We start from the raw sequence: 22,206 nt of genomic DNA on the forward strand, positions 1-22,206 counted from the left end.
GCCCAATGAATATGTTCTACCATTTCCTTTTCATCTTCCTTTCACTCGTTCCCGTGGTGCACATGGTGAGGCAGGAGGCTGTGGACTGAGTCTGATTTGTGCGGGTGCTGGGGACACTCCTAATGGGATAATGCGGGCGGGAGAAGCAGCCTCAGGTTCAGAGCATCAGTCGAGGAAGTGCTGACGTGGAATCTGAGACTTACTTGGTTGTTTACTGGCCCAGTCCGGGGTCTCCCTGAGTCTCAGTTTTTTCCAACATAAAATGGGGGGAAAAATCACACTTTCCCTCTTTGTTTTGCGAAGGGGTTAATGCATGTGCCTGTGTCTTGTAGATTGTAAAGTGCTCTAAAGGCTTAACATGGCCTTATTCTTTCTACTGCTATGAACTATTAATGACTTGTTTCACTGATGATTCCTGTGGTATTAAATGAATGGAGAATATCACTGAGAAGTAATGCTGCATTCTGTGTTGACTGGATCCCAGGTGATGTCAGCCTGGGGAGAAGTGGCAGCGGAGATGCTGCTATGATTTGACTCTCTGATTTCCCCCTTGGTTTCCTTATTTCAATCCATGCCCGGAGCAAGCAGCTGTCTCATGAACCCTTGAATACAGATCGAAATATATTCAGAGGAGATAGGCGTTTGATTTATTTGATTATTATGTTTACCTTTGGGTTAGATTCTTTTGAGGAGAGAAAATAAATAGCAAATAATCGTAGACGTGAGAAGGCTAGGCATTCTTTTAGGAGAAATCTTGGGAAATACAGAGGACTATTGCACAAGAATTGCCTTTCTCCCCGATAGTTGCTTTTGTGATGGTTTTGAGGGTGATATGGAATTTGCTGCTGACCCACTTTAAAAAACGTATGTGAAGTATATGCTCTGATGCAAGAAACGTATACTGTGGGTGATGAGGAGACGAAATCTTTTTTATTAAAGGTAAGGAATTACAGTTTTGTGTGTGTGCACACATGTGTGTTTCTCTGTGTGCTTGCTTCTTTAGAGATGGAGACGGAGACAGGGATTCTTCCTTTCTTTATACTCTAGGCAAGGTTTATGCCCCCTGGGAAGGGATACTGTTTATTTTTCTTCCTGTACCTTTTGTGAAGCATGGAGACCCTTGGATCGCGCCCTGTCACTCAGTAGGCTGAAGTGCAAATGCTAATTTGTTGCCATACTGCAACGTTGTGATTTGCATTCCAAATCAGACTGCAGAATCCCATTATAAATCGCTTATCCTGTCGTTCCTCATCTAGCGTTTGTTCTTTCTGCTTCCCCAAGAATGACCCTTGAAACAATTCTCTTTCAAGACATTCCCATTTAAAATCAGTTTTCATGGCTGAAAATGACAACAGTATATCACAAAGACATCCAGAGATTCTTTTTACAGAAATTGCAGTGTTTCTCTCCCTTTCTTTCAAGAGTTTCGTGGCGCTGAAGTGAACTAATGACTTAAAACATATCTTTCAGGCTTAAAGGTTTATACTCATCCCTTTGAAAACCATCCTTCTCTATCTTTTTAAACCTGAGAGGTGTGAGCTTACAAGTCCTCTCTCAATGATCATCTTTTACAGATAGACCCTGAGATGGTATAATTGCATCCTTTCTTGGCACTTTTAAATCAAATTAGCCAGATACGTGGGGAGGAGAGAACAGGGGAACGCAGTTTTGAAAGGTATCTGACTGGGTGAGCAGTAAGACCGCAGCATAAAGAACCGCCGGGAGTCTGGGCTTTCCCACTCTGGTGGCAGGGAGGGGGAATTACGGGTTGGTGGTCTGCTTCCTGTTAGGAGAACACCCCTCCATCTGTTCCCAGCTCAGCCTGTTTCCAATTTAAAGCCCAGATTTCAATACAAACCTCAATTTCTTTTCCCCATTTGAAATGCAAAGCAAGCCTTTCACGTCCTAGAGCCTCTGCCACTGGGATTCAGACCAAATTTCCCCCCAAAATTCTCAGGCTCTTTGCTTGAATACCTGCTTACAGTGGTGCACAATGGACAGCATTGAGAAGAAAAATTAATAATCTTCACGGAAGAGTAATTTGAATGAAATTGCACTTGACAGCCTGTCTCCAAGCAAACAAGAAACGCGAGGGAGCCTGAGCTAAGCTCCGAGGACTTACCCAAGCCACTGCTGGGGGAGCTTCCCAGGGACAAAAAAAAAAAAAAAAAAAAAAATCGCTCGCTTCTCCTCCATCTAATTGAGCTTTTGATTAATTCCTTGTACCAGATTCTACTGAAGAAAGGTAGCCATGGAAGAGAATATGGAAGAGGGACAGACACAAAAAGGTACTGTGCTAGAAAGGGGTTATTTGTAACTAAGTCATTATTTTGCAGTTTCCTTGTTTGCTTTAGACACTTGCCAGAAAGGCTAATGAATGTTTCTGTCTTGGAAGGCGTTTTTTGTTTCGCCTTTAGTCTGTTCCCCATTTGCGTTCATATCTGGCGTGAATGTTTCCACTATTTGCAAATCTTTCAGATATAAGTATCCAGACGCGGAGTTGAGTGTTAGTGATGAGAGCATTGCGGTATTGTTGCGAGCTGTCCCTTGGACCTTTGTTCATCGTCATTTATTTCATGTTTTCACGCTTGTCGAGCTGGGTCAAGGGTTTCCTGGTGTGAGCCATAAATGCAATATTGGGAGCTGGTTGTAGTTAAAAATCTGGTGATGTAACCGTTATCAATACCTCTGAATGGACATCTGATAGAACAAAGACCGAGAGTGTATTTATTATATTTTCCGTGGTGCGCCTTTTTTAAAAATCCTTTTTTCTTTGAGTGGATGCAGTTGAGTTTTAATAGAGATGGAGCAAAGGTTCATAAATTTTCAGAGTGTATGTACGGTGACATGAAGGTTTCCCTTTCTATAGAGTTGATTGTCATCAACTTCTGCATAATAAATGTCAAGGATATTCTCTGATGCATTTTCTAAGCGGGTGAGGTATATCTGGCTGTATAAGTTAAAGTGAAATTGTCATTTTTATAGGTTGAAAATGGCCAGATATTGGCAATTTTAAATGATTCCAATACTGTAGAATTTGTGTGTGTGTCAAGTGGTAGCTTTGGAGGGAATGGTAGCTTTCACCCCAGAATCAGCAGCATTTTCTCTCATGTCTGTTCAAGGCTTATGTAATGGTATAGAAAACACTCTTGTGTTCTTAGGATGGAAAGAAACATTAACACAGGTAATGCTACTTAAAGGTTACATTTAAGAGTAGTATGGAAAAGATTCAGCTATCAAATTTGATTTCAAATGTACGTAAATGCATTATTTTAGAAAATTATATTTTACGTGATAAAATAGGTAGGTTGGAAGTATAGTATAGTTTTTACATTATTTTGAACCATTCGGCTTTGCTGGGTCTTTCACCTCAACACACACGTACACACACTCACATATACATAATAAGAGACATTAAATACATAAAGGTTTTATAGAAGCAATAGAGGAAGGCAGTAGATAAACCAGTGCCCAGGTTTTAGACATTAGCACACTTGTTAATGATACTCTGTAACAGAAACACAATAATCTACCTAGATAGAATGTGATCTATTTTAAATGAAAAGAAAACCTCAACTGCCTTTACTATGTGAACAGACAGCTGAAGTGTTCATCAGTGATATAAAATGGCAAATTTTCATGGTAATTTTCATCCTTAAAAGGCATCTCAATTGACTGTTTTATTTTAGGAATAAAATACCTTATTTTAATATCTTTTTATAGCACATAAGAAGATCGCTTCTCGGCCAGTCAACCTGTTTAAGGAAATAGAAGTTTATCATTTTAAATAGAAAAATGGTATTCCTTACACTAAATAAAACCTTGAGATAAAGCACGGATTGTGGTAACAGGTTGAGTATGTCTGAGCGTGCCTTGGTAGATGCAAGAAAAATGATGCCAAGAAAAATGATGTAATTAGTTGTGATGTTTTTTTCTCCAGTAACACTGAAAATCTTTCCTTCATTGGGGTCGGGGTAGCGGTGATGTGATGATCACCTCCACCTGTCTCACTGGGTTCTTTTTCTCATAGATGTGCATACTTAGTTCAGGAACAGCAGTGGAAAACAATTTTTAAAATTTAAAATTTGTATAATGATCTCTAAGTATATCGAGATATATAAGTAAAATATCTGTGATTAAGCTTTTTTTTCCTTAATGGAGAAAGAGAAGGCTTAATTTTCTTCATTCCTGGTCTTCTATTCCTTTCAGCTATGCCTATGACACCTTTTCTATATGTTTGTTGTTAGAAAGTTATATTTGAATGTAAATGCTCTCTCTCCTTGAGTGGAGGCAGGAAACAATGTGATGGGATCTAAGTTGGAGGAGTTACTTGACAAGCAGATAAAAATCATTAGGGGTTTTTACAGAGTTTAGGTGGACAGATCTGATGATCCATCCACTTAAAGGAAGGCAACACTTTACATCAACCCTTATCCTGTTTTTCTTAAATTGCGTAGGACTTTCTTAAGTAATATTTCAGATAGCACAGAATTCTCTGACGTTTGAAAGATGCTTTCCTGTCCCTTCGTAGCAATTTAAATCGATTCTTCCCTGTTACAAATTTAAAGGACTTAAATTCATGTCAGTGTTTACTCATGTCACCTTCCAGGTTCAGCTAGCACGTAAAATGGAAGGCAGTGGTTTCATAAACATATTTGGAAAAATGCAATAGAGTTGATATTTAAGGACTTAAAAAGATCTTCCATAGGAAATGTATTTTTCTTCAAAATGAGTTCTCCCTTCCCCACTTACTCTGCAAGGCAACCGAAAGCAGTCCTGTGACATTTGCACTAATTTAACTCTATGCGTTCAGTTCGGGAGAGACGATAATAATGGGGTAACTTCACCGGCCGTTCTGCTCGGTGAACCCATGCCTTGGTGTGAAACGGAAATGGGGTCATTAATCTGTTATTCCATCCGTGTGTGCCACCCTTCCCAAAGGTGAGTATATCTCATTGTGCTGAGTGGGAGTACAGTGTTTTAAGGAAACATGTTTTTTGTAAAACATGCCTTCTAAATGAAAGCCAATTCTTTTCTCTCGAGTTCAACCAAAGCAACAGTGTTCTGGTATTGGAGGAAAAAAGAAAAGAAAAGAGGCTGTTTTGAACTTAGCCCTTGGGTTCAGCCATAATAAACCCAGCATCACTGTCATGAAAAATCGAGATACGTGGTCACCAAATCCAGCAACAAGGGCTTCAGTTGTCATAGAGAGTTGGGCTAAGTGCATGAAGAGATTTTTTACAAAGATTTAAAAGGTATACGTTTATGACTTGTAGATATGGAACTATATCTGGAACATTTGGCCCAGTCCTCTGGGAAGAGATGTAAATGATTTGGGGGTGTCTGATCTTTAGTGAATTAGTGAATGTGTGTTCATGTGGCCAGCCAAGTGGGTAGCCATTACTTTGTAGATAACCTCAGTGAACACATTACTGAATTAGGAGAGGTCACAGAGAAGGTCACTGATGAATCAATGATTAGAAGAAGTGATTTAAAGAAGTGATTGTATAGAGACGAAAAGAAAATAACAATGGACAGAAGAGTGAGCGAGTGGGAATCTTCATAAACTGGCTGAACTCTTCCAAACAGCGAAAACCTGATGGATTTCATTTCTGAATAGGAACATCGTATATGAAAAAAGCCTCAAAATTACAAGCTGTGTACCGGAAATGTTTGATCAGCTCAGAAGATTGCCTCAGTGTTACTCACCATGTTTTTCTGGCATAATTAACTAGCAGCATATGCGTCTACGCTGTCAACTTCTCCAGCTGCACAGAGTCCACCGCTGGCTTCCTCTGAGAATCAGTCCTTGGTGACCCTGAAGGACTGGGTCACTGCAGGACATAGAAGGTCACACTTGGTGGGAACAGCCCAGCTTCCTGACCTCAAAGCCATCACGTGGCCACTGCTTAATGGTGCTCACTCAGCCTCAGCGCAGCACCACTAACATAGGTGTCGTGTCAGCATCCTTAACTTGTTAAAACCAGCAAGAATATCTCAGTGAAAGGACAGTGCACAGATCTGTTCTTTCCCGGTCCGTTGTCATGTCTGTCTATCTCATAATTAACAACACCGTATGATTATATTTATGTTTGCTCATAATTATATACTTTACATTCGACAAGTATACACACATAGGACAAAAGCATATATATCATACTTGCGGGCTGACAAAGTCTTTTCAAAGCTTTTTTTGACTAGGGTTATTTCTGCCTTGCCAGATGACTTGGGAGCCTAACTCTTCCTTAAACAGATGTCATCCCTGAAGAAGAGACACCACTGTAGTAACTGAGAAGCGAGGCGGCTTCAGCTCATCATCTCTAGATGATGTTGGTCAGTGTAAATTACCCTGGGATTTTGGTGCCAGACAATGGCCTAGGGACTTTACATAAATTAACTCATTGACTCTTCACAGGGACCTTTGGTGGTACTAATATTGAGAAGACTAAAAATCAAATAGGTTAATTAACTGGACCAAAGTCTCATAGTAGCAAGTAGCAGAGCCGGGGTTCGATACAGTCAGATGGTGGCCATGGTCTGACTTTCAACTACACCCTGCGTTGCGCTAGATGTCAACGTGGCCTGCCTGCCACACCCCCTTCGTAGTGACTCAGCTCCAGCCACAGACTAACACTGCACTAGTCAGCTGTGCTTGGTAACTCACGGCTGTGTTCTTTATCACCAACTCTGGCTTGTTTGGCCAGATGTGAACAGCTTCACCAAGGGCAGCCAATCCGTAGGTGAGCCAGCAATCTATGACCTGTAAGTCTTGACTCCAAAAAGATGGGCTTGGTCAATGGGACTCCTCTCTTGAGGTTGGGAGAAGATGCTTCTTGGTGTGTTGGGAGGGTCTCTTTATCCCTCCATGTATCTTTCTAGTGACTGTGCTGCCCATCCCCCCGCTAATCTGAGTGAGTCTCAGTTCTTGGCAATCAAAAGACCTCTAAATAAAACAGATGCCCAGATCCTTTTAGGAAGCTGATATGAAGGGACTTAATGTTAAGAACTTTTCCCCAAGTTTAACCTGCTAAGTGGCAAACTGAACCAAATGTACACTTATTGTATACTTAAATGTCAACTTGACACACTACTCTTGAACACATCCTAGGTGATGCTGAATTTTTCCCTCACCTATATTTTATTTTTATAATTTGAATAATTAATTCACCCTAAAACTTACCGAGTAAGCATTGGTAGTAAAATATTTTGAGAACCATTGCAAGAGAAATGAAAGAACCAGAATGAGTCAAAATGTCTGCTTTATTAATAGAATTAGAATCTTCAATAGTGTGCCATTGAAATCCATAGGCCTGTGACTAGGAAGATAACAACAACATCAAAAACCTTCGAACAGTCATGGAAATGGAAGAAATTAATTAGCGTCCTTTTGCTTTTTGGATGTTAGCTACTTGTGGACTCATGAAAAAGGGAATTTCTCTTGTCTAGACAGTAGCTCCAAGTGGACAAACTTCATCTCAACAAGCATTGTCAGATGTCATCAGCATTTGGACAACAAAGCTAGAAGAAGCTTAGAGATTGAGATTTTATAAAGCACATAGGAAAACTCTGTCCCATGATTTGACAGCCGTACTTTCTCTATTGTTTGCTGCACTTTAAGAAATTAACTTCATGTTGTTACGAGATGTTCTAAGACACCTGTCAGCAGGGAAAATTAGGTGTATTTTTCATAAAATTTGGTAAATATTCCCAGAACTTCTGCATTGCCCTGGTTTTTACGACTTCTGTAGTTTAGATTCTTTTTTTGGGGAATTTCTGAATTTTATTTTATTTTATTTTTTATACAGCAGGTTCTTATTAGTTATTCATTTTATACATACCAGTGTATATATGTCAGTGTAGTTTAGATTTCATGTTTTAGAATATTGTCATCTTATGTTTCCATTGGATCTGTTGCTAATTATGTTTTTTAAAACTGTGGGTGCTGTTTGTCTCTGAGACCCACATGCTCAATAACACAAGTTCTACCATCTTGTTAGGATAAAGGATATATGTCAGGTTTTTTTTTTACCGTATCATTAGAATGAGTGTATTCACCTTTTAAAGTGAAAGCGCTTAATATAGTTACTTCATTAACTCCTTGAACTGAAACTTTGTCTTAAACATTTAAGGAAACTGAGAAGAACAGTATGGTGGACTGACATACTGATACAGAATGAAGGTAGAGTGATGACTTCAAAATGGTTCTTGGAAATTAATTATTCTTTAATCTCAAAGGCAGTGGTGCGTGTGGGGTTCACAGGATACAGGAGATGACTCCTAGTTTGTCAATTTTGGCCTCCATTTTCCTCTATACATACACTCCTCCCAACCCCCTCCTCCCCGTGCAAAATGTTTGACAGTTTTCTTTTTCATACATCGAAGACAGACTGCCTGGCTTATTTTCAGAATCCTTTTGGATAGCATCCATGCTAACAGGTGGCACAGCTGTGGATTAGCTGACATTGTAAAAATAATTCACGTTTTCCCATGTGTTCTCTATTCAAATGGGGACCATTGTCTTAGATATTCTTAATCTGAAAGAAACTTCCTCTTTTGCTCTGAGAAAATAAAGGGAAAGAAAAACAAAAGATAGCTGACTGTTTCTCTCAGCTTGCAAGTGGGAAATTTAACTTTGGTCACAGGTGAAATTCTGTTTTCTGGGGCCCGTTTATAGAGTTCACTGGGGAATAAGTTACAATGGGAGCAAATCTGAGATGAGAGAAAAAAAAAGGAGGAGGCCTGTTGGGTTTTAAATGATATGTGTTCCTAAAGTATTAGGACCTATCAACCTGCCAGAGCATCACTGCTGTGTATAACCAGAAGAGTTTCCAAAAGAGAGAAAGACATTTTTGGCACATTGTTTAAATCACTTAATGTGTTTGGACTTACATTTCTATCATATGAGAAATAATAATCTTTTAGTACACCTACTTCTACAAAAGAGTGATTTGGTGGAATCAGTCCCTGAGAATGGCGTTAGGAACGCAAAACATATTGTTCACATTTGCCTCCTGTTATGGAGCATGTGTGCTTTTATTGTGTTCACAAGTAAAGGTGAGAGAATGAAAAATGTTTGCTAATTACCATTTTCCACTAATTAGTAATAGAAATTTCATTGTTTGGGCAAATATTTTCTCTTTTAATGCAATTTATTTTCTCCATTAGAAAGGTCCTTTGAATGAATTAGCTATTTTTTCTTACTAAAATAGAATGTGGAAGAAAAACTTCATAATTGTTTATATTCCTTTATTGTTATTTGATGAGAAAAAGTTCTAGTAAATTATTCAAATAAAGAAACAGTACATGATCAAATCCCTTTCCCTGAAAACTTAGCCAGTTTTTTCAATTTTGGGGACACCTCTCCACATTTCCTGTATCAGTGAATGTACATTTTCATTTGCAATAATCTATACCATATCAATTTTACACTTCAACTTAGTGACTGAACATCTGAAACATAGCTAACTGCCTGTACTAACACGATTTATTTTTCATGGAAAAATAGTAAATATAATAGCAAATATTTAATAATCTAGGCACTGTCCTTAGCATTTCATGTTAAGTGTCTAATGTCAAATATATATGTTAACATGAATTCATAATAAAACTGTATTGATTATAGTTTTCTTATCAATTTCAAAGGTTCTTTGATTTTCGAGGACACTATCTAGTCAATGGCTATTTAGTTCAAACTTAACTCTACAGGGAACTAGAAGAAAACCTTATACAAATATCCAGAGAACAAAGAGGGTTTTAACTTAATGAAATGAGATGGTCTTCATTTCAAAGAAAATAAAATGTGTCTAGTTCGAAAAACCATTCTTTCCCATAATAAAGACATTCAAATACAAATTTTGGAATTTTAGACTGGAAATTTCTTTTTCAGTGCTAGTAAAGAACGGTATGTATTTCTGATGAAACATCTTTCAGTATTTTGCTACTAGAATCAGGTTTTAAAAAGATAGGATTGAGCATTGTTTGAGCAATGGAACGCTCAGATATGACATTGAATAAGGTTTGTCCATTAAAACCAACCTTAGGCTTTGAGAAGTTCTGAAGGTCTTAAGCAGAGCCCATATATCATTAAACCCAGATTCACTTAATACTTCAGAAATATTATTATAATTTTGCATCAATTTAAAAAATCTCATCCTTTTACAGTAAAGATGACTTTGAATGCTACTCATACAATAACTGAACTTAAAACATTTTAAATCTCTTCACTCCACCGCCCATAATAGAAAGTGGTAATTAAGCCATAAGATCTGGAATTCAGAAACCATGTACTGGATTCTCTCCGTAAGCCATAACCATGTAGAAGACGCAGACATTTTTGTAGTCGGCCATCATACTGAGTGGCCCATTAACTTGTGGGTTTCCAGATCAGGTGACTTCTGCTACAGCTGTCTTTTCCTGTAGCATAACTTGATTTCTGTATAACTTCATCTGCACTCTTCAATCCTAGTTTTCTCAAAACCCATTTTTTATTTTTTTTGAGAATTCGTTTTCTCTACCATTATCTCTAGGATTGATGGGTTTATCGTGAGTATTCGATGGAACAGTGAATAGGTGAACGTGCGTATCACAGAGTCTCCAGCAGAGTAGGAGTGTAGTCAGTTCAGGTTCATTCTCCATGTCTCTTCCCTCTCATCATAACACATTGTGACCATTTACACGATAACCAGGCAACTTTCCTTGAGACAGAGAGCCAGAACTGCAAATTAAACAATACTAGATTTAATCACTTGCTTGAATTGTTGTGACAGTCATTTTCTAAATGTTGGTTTAGCATTTAATAAATGACCTCTCATATTATCTTTTTATAGAAATGTTATGTCCCTTCTTAGGGGTCTTAGGGGTATAGTGTAGATTTTACCGTTTGTTCTTGAACCCAGTCTGCAAAGTCTCGTTCATGTCTTGTGATGATGATGATGGAAACTCAGAGGGAGAGGAAGAGAAAGAGGAGGGTGAAGAGAAGAAGGAAAAGATGGGGTCAACCATACAGGCTAAAAGGATGAAACACGTTTCCTTCCTAAATAAAGACAGACCTTACAGAGCAGCTAAACCTAGCTTGGAAGAATGCTGCCATGACTCCATTTTATGCCATTAGATTTGAATTTTTAAAAGTTCTTTTTTCTTCTGACCTGCAGTACATTCCGTAGTTTGACAGCAACCTTCATGAAAATAAGTAGACTTTCGTTTTATTATGAAAGAACCCACATATTATTCACATTCCAGTTTTAACAATTCAGTGAAATTCATTGAACTGTCAAGTTTAGCGGATGGTTACTGAAACTTTGAAAGTTATGTCTTAGAACTTTTTATAAGATGCTGAGAAAGAAAACGTAACATAATGGTTTATAAATTTGCCGACACTAGGCTCACTGTTCATTGGAGTTGAACAAAGAAAAAAGTGCAAGAGGAAGTAACAGTTTTAAATTACTGAGGACAATTTAATAAGATGAGGTCTTCCTGAGGCTCTATCTAGTTAGTTTTCAAGATGATAAATTCGATGACTAACACGTCAATAAGGAACAGAATTTCTTTTTACCTTTTATGCTTTCCATTCTCATATTCTCATCAGTATGTAGCCTGTACCGGTTGCCCAGCACTGTGGCCGTGAACAAGGCACAGTCTGAAAAAAAGGGCATTTAAGCTCTAGTCAGTGGTATGTGGGGAGTATTTCCATGCAATATTGGCATGTTTATGTCTTTCTCCCTGCAGTTTGATGTACTAATTTTTTGGTATATCATCACTGATTTATGCTTGGAATCAACGTATGATACATTATCTGGTGAAATCGAGAGGGAGCTCTTCTTGAACATCTAAAGTTATGTAACGTTTTCTATGCCAGTTATATAGCGAGGTCAAAAAAGTAAAATCTTGGGCTTCCCCGGTGGCGCAGTGGTTGAGAGTCCGCCTGCCGATGCAGGGGACGCGGGTTCGTGCCCCGGTCCGGGAAGATCCCACGTGCCGCGGAGCGGCTGGGCCCGTGAGCCATGGCCGCTGAGCCTGCGCGTCCGGAGCCTGTGCTCCGCAACGGGAGAGGCCACAACAGTGAGAGGCCCACGTACCGCAAAAAAAAAAAAAAAAAAAAAAAAAAGAAAAAAAAGTAAAATCTTGGGAGAAGATAAACTTATTTATTTATATGTTCTTTTTATACAGTGATTTGTTGCAACCCTAGATAAAAACTTAGTCATCATAGAGGTGACAGACACTTACTACTGTTACTGATCTCTACTCCACGAAAGAGTGAGGGAATCCGCTAATATATGACATATATGATTCTTTCATAATGATGTTCGGAATATCATCTGTATATCATATGTGGATACCACTTTAATATGAATATTAAAAGTATTTTTTTTTTTTTTTTTTTTTGTGGTACGCGGGCGTCTCACTGTTGTGGCCTCTCCCGTTGCGGAGCACAGGCTCCGGACGCGCAGGCTCAGCGGCCGTGGCTCACGGGCCCAGCCGCTCCGCGGCATGTGGGATCTTCTTGGACCGGGGCACGAACCCGTGTCCCCTGCATCGGGCAGGCGGACTCTCAACCACTGCGCCACCAGGGAAGCCCATATTAAAAGTATTTTTACCCGTTGTTTCTGGTAAAGTTGGAGGAAAGTTTATGTCACATTCACAGAAGGGTCATCATTACAATATCTGGCCTCAACTCTAGTACTTTATTTATTCTTTCAAATTCTGCAATAATGCAAAAGCAACATCATTATAACCTAATGATTCTGAGGTCTCTTCAGGCAGCTGGATTCCCATGCCTCTGTCCCACCAAGCATTGCACAGTTTTTAAAATATTAAAAATACAGTGTATTTCTTCATCTAATATGCTCAATTAAAAAAAATCAAATCCACTGGCCGCTCCATTCCATCTGTGTCAGATTGTGGGCACAGTTCCTCCTGTTTATTGACATATGTTCATTTTGCTTCAGTCTTTAAGTATTAACAGAATTATTTTTAAGTGTCTCCTGGGTGATTTGTGACTTATTTGACTGTATTGTAGATGTGTTAGTTTGACCATCTCAAATTTCTAATACCAAACAATTTGTTCTACAAAGATGACATTTCAGTATGTCTGTACTGTCAGTGTGGTACTTTTAATGAAAAAATTTAATGAGTTCATATTTCCTACATAGGAAATAGAGGAATAATATATGCTATGACATGATTAAGATTTGCAAATCATATTTACATGGAGTTTATAGTAAATTTATCGAATATTTTGCCCAGATCATTGTGAGCTCATTAATTTGTTGTGCTATTTTACCTTTTTAGCAAAAATTGGCCAAATGTTTGGAAACTTGATTGATGTATTCGTATGTAATGACAAAGCTAACATTTTTGTCATTTTTGAAGTTGTACGAGTTTGGTACTTTGGTGGCCTGTTCAACAGTACTACTCTCGTGTCTATGATTTACCCTGCCTGCCTCAGAGAAGATGGCGTGTAGAGAGTGGAATATCTGCTTTGTTTTTCCTTGGATTAAGTAACACTCCAAAGATCGTTTTCCGTACATGTGGCATGACTCAGTGGAATCTCAGCTCCCACAAGCTGAGAATGCCATTCTGTCATGAGTGGTTCTTTTTTTATATCATCTACGATACGTTTACAAGGCTGTTTGTGGTCCTTGAGGTACAAAGAATTATGTACCATTTCAATATTGAATGTAACTCAGACTCAGAGATAATAATAATTTAATTATTATCGCTGGTTATTTTGAAGTTTCATTGTGCAAGAAACAGAAGCCCTCATTGAAAGGGTCTTACAATCTATGTTTTAGAAATGTAATAAAGCAGTCATTTTAAATAATAATTTTTAGAAATTGGACTTCAGTTGCACAGTAATGCAGGACAGCACTGGTGAACAATGGAGTGCCCTTTAGTTTATGTAGATGCATAATTTTATCTGTTAATTTTTAAGCGTGGGTGTGAGAAAAAGTGGGAATGGATGGGAAAGACTTGGGTGCCCCTGATCTTACTATAGGGTGGTCTAAATAGTTTTAGACCAGTTCTGACCCAGAGGTTGGGGAGTCCCATCCCTAAGTTAGATGATTTACATTGAGTACAATAAATGTAAAAATCACATTATGAAATTGGATTTATATATACAGGGTTTGCATACATTGATTAAGTAAAGCAATTTATTTCTCAAACCCAGGTTTTGGTACATGTATAATTTTATCTTTGTTATATTTTGAATATTCTTTTTAGCTCTTTATGTTTCCATTTTGTAAAATCTGAAATAAGATCCCTCTTCAATCTCTGTGACAGTGTTTAATCATCCACTCCAAATTGTAGAGCTACTGGAGTTATTTAATGACTTCCTGACCACGTAGAAATCCATATAGTTTAAAAGAAAATTTTGTACTCTCAGGATTGTATTATTTGAAACAAAAATTGTTTTAATTTCTTTAAAATTTATTATCAAAAAATCTATCCCACTTAAGAGACCATAACAAGTTGAACGAAAAAAGAACTTACCTGGAAAAACATTTGAATCTTATCCTTATGAAAAGGGTTTTGCAGTATGCCTTTTGGCTAAGGGTCGCTCGTGTGTTTTTGAAAATATGGTCTATTTCTAGGGTGACAACTAGACGTCTTTCGGAGGTGTCCGTTGTACCTGTGCCCACTCCGTCTCTCACTACGTTATTAAATTTTTACTTTTGTATATAAAAATGTCAGTATTGTCTCTGTGCCCTATATGCTTTAACTTTGTTGCACGAATATCAGTCTTTATTATAAGTTGAGTTTCCACAGTTGTTTTCAGTTGATTTTTAGGTTCATGGAATTTTCTGGTAGTTCATGGAGTGACAGGGGAACATCAGCTCAGTGTCTCATGCATTGAAAGAGGTCATTGAATGCTACACTCCAGAAATGACAGTGGTTCAGAGTCAGTCATTAGAGAAATGGGTGTATGTTTGCGCCAAAACAGAAATGATGCGTATTTCAGAAGAGGGCTGATGGCCTCTGAGAGTCTAGAGAAGAGATCTGGCTGGAGCTTCCGGGAGCTGAGGACAGAAAAGTGTGGGCTTTGCCTAAGGTCTTCAGGGGCCAGCAGTGAGCCTGGTAGAGCTATTTAGAGGGTATGGTTGGGAAAGAATAATGTTGTTTCCCATTTTGAAAAATGAGAGGAAAAAAAAAAGGATGTTACTGTGTATCCAGCCACTGAAATCTTTGTACTCTTAGCTCCTAAGTAGCCTCTGGCAATGATTTCCAATTTGCTTCATTTTCTTTTATGTGAAATACAGCTGAGGCTTTGCCAGACAAAATGTGCCAGACAAAAATTGAATACCTCTTTCGGAGCGGTGTAAAAACTGCATTTTACACCTTGGTAAAATTGCTTTCCCGAGGAAACCCATTGATTGTTAATCCATTGTTGATCCTCAAGTTTCCTTCATTCCATAACCAAGAGCTTCTGTCTTGCTAGTTAGATGCAGTGGCACTAAAAGGAAATGTTTATCCACGCCTCTAACTAGATTATAAATGTCACTAATGGAGTTTTATTCACCTTAAAATGGTGAATTGAGCGCTATTATAGAACATTTGGTTTAAAGAAAATCTCAATATCAAGTTGCAAAACTGAGCTTCCGTAAAAACTGTTAAATGATACACAGGCAGCCTTTGGGGGAGATAAGGTGATGATTTTGCCTTAATTTATTAGAAATGAATAACTTGTAAGAGAAGAATGATTGTTAACTGTACTTTGCGATGGATGGGCTATTTTTGTGCCTCTGGGATTTATGTGTCTTTGTAAGTTGCACAAGGGTAGCAGTACCAGAGCCTAACAGTAGTTCTGCCTTTGGTTTGCTGGATGCTTACCAGTTTTGGGGTGTGTTAAAACATAGGTTGCTGCCCCTCCTCCCCTCACCTCAAGTTTCTGATATAGTAAGCCTGCGGTGGGGTCCAAGAGTCTGCATTTCTAATACTTTCCCAGATGCTGCTGTAGTGGCTAATCCTGGGACCACGTATAGAGAACCATTGGTCTAGTATATTGCTTCCACTGGGTAAAACTCACGGTGAATTTCCCAACTGAGGTTTATCATTTATATATATCCAAATAAAGATAGTATGGATTTGAAACCCAAAAGCCTGAGAGGAAAACATAGAAATGGCAGTCATTTAAAATAAGAACCTTCTGGGTAAATAACTCAAACATTTTGCTTTTGAAAATCAAAAGGACTTTTGAAATCTGTGATCATGAGTTCTTGATTACTTCAAAAAGTTTTGTGAAATGTGCAATGGTATAGAGTCCTTCATCTGGATTATTCAGTAGCTGTAGGAGAAAATTACAATCATGGGATGATGGGGGAAATTGACCGAGTTAGAAGACCTACAGTTATGGAAAATGTTAATAATGCGTGCACCAAGAAAACAGTTATCATGTATTCAGTATACATGGGAGCTCAGTTACCTTAGGGGGATCAACTCCATGTCACACCTGACTGCCAAGACCTGTTGCTGGTATTAATACTATTGTTGATCTCATTAGCTAATTAACAAATATTATAAATAAAGAAATTTCATGTCAGAGATCATGAAAGATCCCATGAAGACGCTCTAAACTAAGTTGAAATAGTTGGTGATCACTCTTGGTAAATAGTTGGTTGTGACTAAGATCACAAGGCATCTTTTACTGGCAAGTTAAATAAAATGGAAGCAAAAACTGTAACTGTCAAGATACCAATTATCACCGTGTATTATAGAGTTATTTACTTGGGGGTTTTTTTTGCATTCTCTTTTTAAATGTACATAAATTATCTTGAGGATAAGTGAAGGAAGTGAAATAACTAGCAGTTTTTTACATGTTGCTATGGAATATAATATCAAATTAGCTAATTTTTCTGGAGAACAGAATGCTTAAGAATCTAAGGTAATTGTTTTACTATAAAAAATGAAGACATAAGCTTAACACACACACGAAACATAGCTGAGGACTTTATAGAAATTCTTGAAATTATTGTTTTGGATGAGAACAACTTGCAGGGTGAATTCAGTATGCTCTGGGGAAGGAAATGCCTATGGGAACTTATTACATGTTCATTAGCTTAAAAACAAACCAGCAAACAGCTTGCATAGATGGAAGAGCTTGAAGACTGTGTCTTCCATCAGTACTAGCCCTAGGAATTACACCTCTTCTCTTCCAGAATTCCCAGATGTAAACATCACTGCTGAACTTATGATCTGGTTTTGGTAAACACAACCCAAAAGCTTTGTTAATGCAACAGCATGGGGCAAATGACTTATATTCTAGCTTTTACATATTCATAATGAAAAACCCTCAACTGCCAGAGGGAAGGTGGTGGAAATAACCAGAACCATTCAGACGTGGATCCTAACTCTTCCATATACTGACCTTGCTTTTGGTCCTGTAACTTAGCTTCTGATCAACAGACTTAATTTTATCATCCATATGTTGGGATTGATATATCATTAAATGAGATAATGTTTGTAAATCATCTGAGTCATCGGCACTACTTGGTAAATTGTAGAGGATCAAAATGGATTTTTATTCATCTTTTAGAATATTTTACTGTTTTTGTTCCATTATGCTATAGGGTCTCCCTGTCCATGCTAAAAGACATCTCAAATCTGAAAACTCTGTGATTATTCGTAGATAATTATTTTAGAATGACTATGTGCCAGCCACTCTGCTAAGTGTCACTGAACAAGGCTAGATTATGGGGCTTTTTTTTTTTTTTTTGCGGTACGCGGGCCTCTCACTGTTGTGGCCTCTCCCGTTGCGGAGCACAGGCTCCGGACGCGCAGGCGCAGCGGCCGTGGCTCACGGGCCCAGCCGCTCCGCGGCATATGGGATCCCCCCGGACCGGGGCACGAACCCGTGTCCCCTGCATCGGCAGGCGGACTCTCAACACTGCGCCACCAGGGAAGCCCGATTATGGAGCTTTTGACGTGGAAGTGGAGGCAGACGATAACTGAAACAGCATCCACACACAGATAGATATGAAAATATCAGGGATGTGCTTACGAGAACAACAGAGTGACAGGTTAGAAAGTGACAGGATTGCAATCAAGCTGTTGGCCGTGGCTGCAGCCTCATCTGAAGGCTCAACTTGTTGGAGCACATTTGCTCAATAGCTCATATGCCATCTTGCTGGCAGGCTCCTTACTCCAGGGTTGCCTCACGACGTGGTAGCTGGCTTCTGAACGTAGTATCTAAAAGAGATGGGAGGAGCGCACGCCAGGTGAGGGCCACAGTGCTTTTACGATGTAAGCTTGGACACAACATTTTATCACTTGTACCGTATTCTCTTCATTAGAAGCAAGTCAATAAATGTAGCCAATAAATAAGTAAATGAGTGAATGAATGAATGTAGCCCTTACTCAAGTGCAAGAGATTTCAGAAAGGCCGAAAGGCGTGAATGCTATGAGCCAGGATCACTGAGTACCCTCTAAGAGGCTGCTCCGTAGGTGGTGCCTCAGGTGCAACATGTCCTAAATGAAACGTATCGATTTACTTCTGAATCTACTCTGCATCTTTGTTCTTCACTCCCATCGCTCTGTCACCATTTATATGTGGTGTGTCAGAGCCTGAAAGCTGAGGGGTCATTGCTAATGCCTTCCACATTTTCATCTACATCTAATTGGTTACCATGTGCTTTTTACCTCAGAAACATCTTTGAATTCTGGTGTCTCATCTCCATCTGTTCAGTTGTAGCCTTGAGACTTAGTCAGTTCTTGTCTTAAGCTATTGCAATTGTCTTCACTATGCGTCTCTTCATCTAATCTCTACCTGCTTTAGTTATTTTTCTCAAACTAAATATATTCACGAATTCTGTGGTTTAAAGGCTTCCATTATTTTCACTCCCTGTATGTAAGATTAAATCCATTATCCTTATGTTGGCATATCAGGCCCTTTACAATATGGGCAAAGTGAACTCTCTAGCCCTATTTTCTGAGATCATCCTTCACACGACGTAGGACTCCTGACTCTCTTAGCATGGTACAGCCTCTTATGATGTGTACTGCCCCATCCTGATTTCCCTTTTTATCCTCTTTCTTACCTGCTAATGTCATTCACCATTCGAGTCACTCAGCTCATTGAGTTATCATTGAGTTATCCTTCCTAAACTTCCCTTTCAAACAAAATCCAAGAATTATTAATTCTGAATTCAAAGTTCTGAGTACAATGGTGTAACAATTGATGCTCAATAAATATAGATTGAATAAACGAGTCCTCCTTCAAGTTATTGTATGTAGGTGTTTCAAAAAGAAAATAGTTGAACTATAGAAGTTCCAAAGGGGTTCCAGGGCTATGATCAAAATAAATGTTTGATTTTAGTTCCTACTGGGGACTTAGAACATGTAAATCTAAAAGAAATTATAATATTTAATATTTGTTAAGGTCACACTATTTGCTAGGCACCATTTCCGGTGCTTTATGTTTAATTTACCCAATCCTGTCAACTCTACCAATTAGGTACTTTTTTGATTCTCACTTTATAGATAAGGAAACCAAGGCACAGAGATTTTTTTTAACATCTTTATTGGAGTATAATTGCTTTTACAAGGGTGTGTTACTTTCTGCTGTATAACAGAGTGAATCAGCTATACATATACATATATCCCCATATCTCTTCCCTCTTGCTTCTCCCTCCCTCCCACCCTCCCTATCCCACCCCTCTAGGTGGTCACACAGCACCGAGCTGATCTCCCTGTGCTATGCGGCTGCTTCCCACTAGCTATCTGTTTTACGTTTGGTAGTGTATGTATGTCCATGCAACTCTCTCACTTCGTCCCAGCTTACCCGTCCCCCTCCCCGTGTCCTCAAGTCCATTCTCTAGTATGTCTGCATCTTTATTCCCGTCTTGCCCCTAGGTTCAGGCACAGAGATTTTTAGTAATTTTCCCAAGGTCACGCAGCTAGTAAGTGGTGAAGCTGGGTCTTAAACTGTGGTGGTCTAGCTCCAAATACTCTTATTCCAGAAAGAAATTGGTTTCCAAAGATACCCAAATCGAGAAAACATAAATTGAATAGGGTTAAAAAATAAAAACTAAAAGGTGAAGGCTAATTATGACAAATGGATGAAAATTGTGAACGAATAGAATCAAGTTTATATTATCATAAAAAGTATTTTCCAACCTTTTTCTCTCTAAACCCCAGAATTTTAGAACATTGGAAGGACTTCAGCATCTTAAAAGAATTTAAGGAAGAAAAGAATTACTGTTACCATACACAGTGGGAAATGACTTTAGTTATCAAGGTATTAGGTGCTATGAGTAAAGAGTGTAAGGAGTTTCTGATGTCAGGATGAATTCATGGATACTTTATAGAACGTTACAGCGCATTCTTAATTGTTGCGAGGTGGGAAAGGTGAGTATTCAAGACGTTTCTAAGAGTTTACCAACAGGGTCCTACCTGTCTTAGAAGAAGCATATTCCCATTGTATGGAGCCGTAGAACACACTGCAGAATGGAAATTAGTAATAGTTTGGGAAGCAGGCTACCCAAAGTCCGTAATATAGTCCATAACAGTGGATTCATCTTTACTAGTTCAAAGAACATATCAGTATGGGTACGTTTCTAAAATACAGTATTAACTGAAAACCGTATTTAAAGCCAACACAAGTACTGTTTATATGCACATACATTATATTGTTTATACTTGCTTGCTATATTATTTGTCTTGTGTTTGAAATCTCATAATTAAAAAGTAAAGACATCAATACAATAAAATGGAAATAGTACGTATACTTTTACCTTTGATTTCAGTTTTTCCCTTGAAATAGGCATATGTTAAAAATATTTTTTATTAAACATAAATTGTTTATAATTGTATAATTTTTATTAAAACTTATTAGAAGTTAAATTCCCAGATAGTCTTATATTGTATTTTAAAACACATGAATGGATTAATAAGCACAATGGAATTGAATACCCCCAATTTGATTAATATTCATCAGTTATCATTATCAACTGCTGTGCACTAAGTAAACTTGGTTGCTATTTTAAAAGCTAATGCCATTTCCAACTTTGTAGACTATTTTTATAAGAAAAGTTGTATTTCCCAAGTACATTAAAGCTAAATGTATTATAACAGCAGTAAAAAGACTGTATGAGATTACCTCTTCTTCTTGGTTATTTTCTTCCTTTAATTATTTCTTAGTCTGATTTTTTATTTTTAAGTGCACTTTTAAGAGTAGACACCAACTATCCTATGTAAAATTCTGGACTAAAAAGAAAATTTGGTACAACCTGTACTCTGAGCTGAATGTTTCCCACAAGTTTGACTTGGCTTTTTATTGCAATTGTAATTCAATGCAAACCCCGAAGAAATAAATGCTATATGTTACTACCAGTAAACACAGGGATTGAAAGTGCACATCTGAGGTTTGAAATCCCAAATGAAAATGAAAAAGACTAAAATGCATTTTTGTAGTAAGATCGAATTATTCATCCAGGGTCAAGGTCATGCTTTAAGCAAAACAAATACAATCATCTATTTGTAACATTATTACCTCCCTGAATACATCCTTTTGTGTCTATGCTGATTTTAACGAAGACTTCTTAGGTTGTGTGAAGACTCCTCAGATTATATAATAAGTAAACATGATCACAGGCTCTGGTGTCAAGGCATTAATTTGATTAAAAGATATGCTTCCCGGGCTTACCTGGTGGCGCAGTGGTTGAGAGTCTGCCTGCCGATGCAGGGGACACGGGTTCGTGCCCCGGTCCGGGAAGATCCCACATGCCGCGGAGCGGCTGGGCCCGTGAGCCATGGCCGCTGAGCCTGCGCGTCCAGAGCCTGTACTCCGCAATGGGAGAGGCCACAGCAGGGAGAGGCCCGCGTACCGCAAAAAAAAAAAAAAAAAAAAAAAAAGCTTCCCATTAAGATGTTAATATATTAAAACCTTTTTGGAAGGTGTAGGGAACAATATGTTAATATTCAGAGAGGTGGTCAAAACCAAAACCATTTGGAAAGTAATTGTTCTTGTGGAAGTATGTGTGTGTGTGAGAGTATAGTACAAAGGTGCTAAATATTCCGTGTGTTTTAGACTAGCGCTTCCCTTTTAATATAATCATTCTGAGTCACCTATTAGGTAAGAGATAATTGGTGCTCCTCTCCTTTAAAGGATTAAGATGATTGCAATCAATTCCTGAGTTCAGTTTCACACAAAATTAGCCTTTTATAAACTAGTTTTTCTTTACATATGAAAGCATTTATAACAGCACATCCAAG

The 22,206-nt window shown here is 38.3% G+C and overlaps 1 protein-coding gene across 1 annotated transcript in view; it reads left to right on the forward strand.

The window, feature by feature from the left end:
- The first annotated feature begins 1,881 nt into the window (after positions 1 to 1,881).
- GPM6A (glycoprotein M6A) overlaps positions 1,882 to 22,206 on the forward strand; it is a 130,587-nt gene continuing 110,262 nt past the window's right edge. The window contains exon 1 of the mRNA XM_082863935.1: positions 1,882 to 2,288. Within this exon, the coding sequence (XP_082720061.1) occupies positions 2,252 to 2,288 (37 nt within the window). The 5' untranslated portion in view covers positions 1,882 to 2,251. The remainder of the gene's footprint in view (positions 2,289 to 22,206) is intronic.

This window comes from Leucopleurus acutus (assembly GCF_964270905.1).
Source record: "Leucopleurus acutus genome assembly, chromosome: 21".
NCBI classification, from domain to species: Eukaryota; Metazoa; Chordata; class Mammalia; order Artiodactyla; family Delphinidae; genus Leucopleurus; species Leucopleurus acutus.